Source organism: Macadamia integrifolia, chromosome 5 (assembly GCF_013358625.1).
Source record: "Macadamia integrifolia cultivar HAES 741 chromosome 5, SCU_Mint_v3, whole genome shotgun sequence".
Lineage (NCBI taxonomy): Eukaryota > Viridiplantae > Streptophyta > Magnoliopsida > Proteales > Proteaceae > Macadamia > Macadamia integrifolia.
This window is the reverse complement of record NC_056561.1, coordinates 29,820,250-29,826,368: the sequence shown is the minus strand read 5'-3', so window position 1 is coordinate 29,826,368 and position 6,119 is coordinate 29,820,250. Positions and strand designations below refer to the sequence as shown.

The 6,119-nt window shown below is 37.8% G+C and overlaps 1 protein-coding gene across 1 annotated transcript; it reads left to right on the top strand.

Annotated features, from left to right (window-relative positions):
• The first annotated feature begins 3,349 nt into the window (after window positions 1-3,349).
• On the top strand, window positions 3,350-5,187 carry LOC122079125 (protein PHYTOCHROME KINASE SUBSTRATE 1-like). Its single transcript, XM_042645378.1, has one exon. The coding sequence runs from the start codon at window positions 3,637-3,639 to the stop codon at window positions 4,948-4,950; it is 1,314 nt and encodes a 437-aa protein (XP_042501312.1). The 5' UTR covers window positions 3,350-3,636; the 3' UTR covers window positions 4,951-5,187.
• The last annotated feature ends 932 nt before the right edge of the window (window positions 5,188-6,119 follow it).

Genomic DNA, 6,119 nt, shown 5'->3' with positions numbered 1-6,119 from the left:
TGATTTAATAGAAACTTGATTTTCTTTAAAAAAAAAAATGTCAATTTAATGTCTCTAATTTTGTGATGTATTACATGACACTTTCACCAAACTATTGAACCTATGTCCACCGATCATCTTGTCAAGCATACCCGGTCCAATTAAAACCAGTAGATGGTGATAAACTTATCATCACTGATGGTAGCTTCTTTCAACAAACCAAGAAAACAGGATGGGCATCTTGTCTATTTTTCAGAAGTAATGAAATATACATATTATCTGATTAGTAAACTACAAGTAAATCTAGCCCCATAGTTTTGCTACTTAAGCTAGATCTTCTGAGCTCTCTAGGAGTAAGATAGAGAACATAAATAATATTTGTACCGTTGGAATTTTCTTAGGGAAGATGGCATACGAAACCATCCCTAACCCATTAAGGCTTACACAAAACCCTAGTGATTAAAATATTCTGTAGCATCATCAATTTGCCATTTTAAAATTTAAGTGAAGAAGCTATATTATATACCAAAACAAATTAAAAAAAGAGCTTTAGTTTTTATAAAACTAATAGATAAAAAGCTTTATAATATATATATATATATATATATATAGAGAGAGAGAGAGAGAGAGAGAGAGAGAGAGAGAGGATGCAGTTAAGAGAGTATTAAGAATATTGAGCCAATCCAAAGGATCCTAATCTAGTGGGCTATTCATATGAAGTAAGCCTAATCACATGCATTACATAAACAAATAAATTAAAATAAGAGAAAGAATCAGATTTAAGGGAAAAAGTAGATGAGCTTCGTTGGGAAGACACTCAAATCTCTGCATTGCATAGGGAGAGAGGAGTCATCATATTCGGTTTTCTTCTTATTTTCTTCGCTCAACTGAGTGGAAAACTTGATGCCTTTTAGTGGTGTGTTGATATTTTTGTTCTTTTTCTTTGTTTGTTTGGGACCTAGTTCCTCTTGAAGGCATATTTGCCTTGTTTTTTTCTTTTCATCTCCTTTTCTTTCTTCGCATTTTAATATATTTATTTATTCATCAAAAAAAATTTCAATAAATAATTTATAGATAGCTGCATCTGTTGGAAAAATAGTGAAGTACTTTCCAATCAACATAAGGAATTTGATTCATGGAGATTGGATGCATGTTTCTCTCTGTTGTTACTGTTGGTAGCTTTCTGTTGAACTATCCATTAACTAAGCCAATTGCAGTGGCCATGCATCAACTTTGTAAGGGAGCAATAATGGTCTTCTCTTTCAGTAATGGATCCGAAAGCAAACCTGGAGGCTAGAGCTTATCATGTGAGCCAGTATTTGGATGATTCTCCGTTTAATTTTGTCGCAAAAGAAATTCAAAAAGAGAGTATTTATTTTTCCTTAGATTGTGCATGATAAGGAAGCATATAAAGCATAGTTGTATGAGGGCATCTATATAATAGGATTGGAGTCATGCAATTGTATAATGGTATCGGAATCTATATGTTGCTCACTTATATTGGCATCTTACATATTAAATTATCAAGTCAATAGTGGACAGCAAAAGCTACTTGGCTGTAACCCAGGCAGCAGCAAAAATTTTTCCATTAAAATGTGGTTAATTTTATATTTGAAACTCTTAACATTCTTTCTTACACCAATACTTGTTCCCCTTCTCTATCATCTATTAATAATACTTCTAAGTCTTTATTCCATGTGTCTATGTATAAGTTTTTCTGAGGAGCATCGCCTGTGGATCGTTTTGATTATTATTTGCGATGGCAATTAATATCAAAGGACTGGGGAAGCTGGTTGGGTTTCAGTTTTTCTCTTTGATTATAACATTTTATGAATGTAGTCAATACAAGATTAAGACTTTAGCTTTTATTCTCATTAAATACCTTTAGTGAGACAAATGGAACCATTTGAGTATTAGTTTCATCTGCTTAATCATTTTGAGGGCACCCTGATAGCATTTTCTGAATCCCCATGGTAACATACAAGAATAAGACTTTATGTAAGACTTCATGAAGAAAATAAAAAGAATCATAGAGAGTATGTATGTTAGATAAAAATTGATATATAGCCTCAACTACCACTTTTTTTTTTTTTTTTTTGGGTGTTGTGTGGAAAGAGTGTTGCCTGATCACATAGCACCTGCTCCTTATGAGATCAAGAATTCCATCCATGTATATTGTCTTGTGCATGTTCTCATTGGCCCATACGTTAATACAGGAGTTACGTGACCAGGTAGTGATCTCTTGTCCAATTTTTTTTTTTTTTCCTTTGTAGGTGATTATTAACTTTTGTTTGTTGATGAAAAAGGTGATACATGAATTGTTCAGTTGGTATCCACTCAACATCAGAATGTTGTATGGAAATATAACCCAAACAAACGGATGAAGTAGTCACGCAAGCTTCAAGTTAGAAGATCAAGACCAAAACTTGGACAACATTCATGAACTTGAGAAGCCAATTGAAAGACTCAAGCTTCACTTCTGTAATTAAGATCAAAATCTTCTAATCCACCAAAAGAAGATCACCATCCCCTAATATCCATCAAATGATCACAATCTTCTGATCTTCATTGATCAAAGGCCCGAACACCAAGTGTAGGCCAAAAATCTTGGATTTCATGTTCATATGTCTATTAAGGTCCCACAAATTTGGAGGGCTCACATACGCCTTGGCCACGTGTCATGATGTCATGTCTTAGGTGTCATTTCCTATTTACTATATTCAGGATTTGTATTTGTTTAGTTGTATTCTTTACCACCATATACAGATGATAAGATGATGTTTTGTGGACGGTGTTAATAACAATTAAAGATTATGGTTTTATCAGATAATAATAATAATAATAAGGCCGCAAGGAAGGAAACAACTCAAGGTGATGAAGGTGATGTGTGAGCAACAGTAAAAGAAAACTGACTTTTAAAATTATGGGGAGGGGGGGGGGGTTGAGAGATTATACAATACCTTCCTCAAGTTGTATTGTCAGAAGAAGCAACCAAACTGCAGTTTATAGGGCCCAGGCATGTGGATTGTGGAGCCACCATCTTTAGAATTTTGCATCCTCTCCAAAGGTCACAACCATACTTGTAAAGGGTGTTGATAATGAAGCGAAATTAATCTCAAACCTGATAAGTCACACTCCAGTTCTTCCCTTTCTTTCATCTTCTATTTCAGGCTCATCAATTTCTACCTTTAGAATCTCTCAGAGCTCCTTTCAAATTCAAATATATTCTCTTTTGAGCTTCTTTCTCCTCCCTCTAGGCAGCTTTGGTCTATCATATAAAATTTTCTACTCTAGGCTAGCTCTTGGGTCTTGTTGATCTGTCTTCACTCTTCTAACCCCCCCCCCCCCCCCCCCCACCCCACCCCACCCCACCCCACCCCAAAAGCAAGGCTCTCAATTGAATATCCTCTTATTGATCTATTATTTAGTCTCAAGCTCTTCCCATCAAACCATTAGGCACATACTCTGTTCTCCAGAGATCTCATAAGCTCATAATTTGATTCTTACAATAGGATTTTTCTTAGTTTTCCTTGAGTAGATTTGGATTTGGCTATAGTCTTCCAAGCTACTCCAAATCAAGCCCTTGTCTTGCTTCTTTTGTATTCTTTATTCTCTATTTCTTTCAGAAGATTCTCTTCTTCTTCATTTAACAACTCCATGGCTACAGCGGCATTAACACCAGCCTGTGATGGTAACCTTTCCCGGACCTTGACCTGCGAAAGCGGCAACACCCATGTTCTTGATGCCTCATTTTCTTATCTCCATAGCTCAGAAGAGACCTTCATACTGAAACTCGCGGAGTTGACTCGGAACCCATCTCCCACCTTCAACGGAGCCCAAGAGCCTCCCTCTCACTACCAAATAAGCTTAGGAAGAAAAAAGACTGATGGTGAAATCAGCGTCTTCGGTGCTGAAAAGTACTTCAATGGCGGAATTGATGACCATACACAACGAATTGCAGAGAAGGTAGCGGTAAAGCAGCATCAGAGAGATGAGCGTCCCAATTTACAATTCGAGAAACCCCAAATCAAGCACAGAACTCCGAGTACCTGTTCGAAGGTGAGTTGGAACAGCCAGAGTGCATTACTGCCAAGTTTCTTGAGAGACCAGTCTCCAAATAAGCAAAACGGGGTACAAGGTAAGAGATTTCTTTCTATATTCGGCTGCAATTGCTCTTGTTCTGGTAAGAAATCCATCAATGTGGATGAAAACGCCGGGGAAATTGAAAATTCACGAAATTACAGGAGCAATGTCGATTATAAGGGGTCTTATGACAAAGAGATGATCACAATGGAACCCACAAAAATCAATCAAGGTTCCATTGATTTAGTTGGAACTGGAACCAAGCAGAAGCAATTCAAAGAAGAAATGCTGCTGGGGAAGTTCCAAAAGCTCCGTCTTTCTGTGGTGGGAATGGAGAAAGAAGATGAGCCAAAGAAGACATTCGATGTATTAGGGCCCCCAATTGGAGATTTGGGACTGAATATGTTGGCTTGGGATACCATTCCCAAAATCAAGGATACCCAAGCAACCTCTGGCAGCGGCGGAAATGGGATGCGCGAACTAGACATGGAGAGCGATGCGAGTTCAGACTTGTTCGAGATCGAGTCTTTTTCAGGGAAAGTTCATCCATCTCACACTCGACAGGCATCAGATGGCAGGTCAAGCTGCGTAACACCAAGTGAAGCGAGCATCGACTGGAGCGTCGTCACTGCCAGTGCTGCCAATTTCTCGACAGTATCGGATCAAGAGGAGAGAGGATCAGTTTCATCATCAGCTCTTAAAAGTAACAAAACCATCATGAGCAATACAAGATCAAACTCAAGCACAGCCAAGGAACGAAGACCCATTATGTTGTCAGGTTGCAGAAGTCACAAAGCAGTGAAAGTGGCGGCTGATGCTTACAAGATGCCTGAGAAGGGAAAAAACCCACACCCCAACACGAGGTGGCCAGGGTTGTCTGATTTCTGAGTCCACCTCACATTCTCCTGCACATGCATTAGTCACGTGTGAATTTTCCCAAAATAAAGCATTCCGCGCAGAGACTCCCGCATGTGCAAAGCTTGAAGGACGAGAACAATGCAACCCTATTCCGAGGATGTCCAAAAATTATTTCGAAAAAATTCAGTTTTAGTGATCTAAAATAGCTATGTACTTCTATTTTGAAACCTAATTGCTTCTATACAATATAGTTTTTTTTTTTTTTTTTTTTAATAGTTTCTTCTTTGCTTTTGTCCCGATGCCACCATCTCCATTCATATGAATATTCATATATATATATATATATATATATATATAGATGTTGAGAAGAAGCCAACTTCAATTCATCCAAGCTCACCCTTTCAGTTATGTATCTCTTGGGAAAGAAAAGGAACAACAGACAGTATAGTTTGACGAGTGACTGTTAAAAGCTCATTCCAAAAATGGGTGGGAGTGAAGTAAAATATATCATTTGCCATAATTTTCTATAGAAATCCAAGGAATATAATTGAAAGTTGCGGGATTAAGTGTTGGTGTACGATGTCTTGTATTCCGTCACAATTTAACCCAGAAAGCACTGGTGCAACGTCTCGAATTTTTTATTTGAGAGCAATTGGGTACTTTTCGGATTAGGGTTTTTTCGCTATATATTCGTAGCGAGGGTTTCATTTTCTGTAATGCAAGCAATACTGAGAGGTGTGAGGGACGAGCGCTGTAATCCTATTCTCCATTGTGAAGCAGGATCTCATCTCACCGAGGACGTAGGTAATCTTGTCGAACCTTGTAAATTTGTGTGCATTGCTTATTCTTATTTTTCCATTTTCTGCATCGTTTTAGGGTTGCGTTTCTACATTAAGAACTCACTAGCTCTCAAATTTATTTTTTTCTTTGGCAATGTTGCTCAAATGTCAAATGCCTTGGCTGTTCATTCGCTTTCGTACTCGCATCTCTCATCTACTGTCTTTGTGTAATAGTGAAAATGAGATGGTTGTTCATACACTGTTCCATTGCTCTTCTGCAGCATCTTATAATATGTGCTTCTCCCTTACGGCTATCGTATTCGTATGGATCTTGGTCCGTTGTATATGAATATGGCGGTCAAGGTACGGTTTTACTTTCTAATAGCTCTTTCATTGCTACACACGTAAGGGCATGCTTTA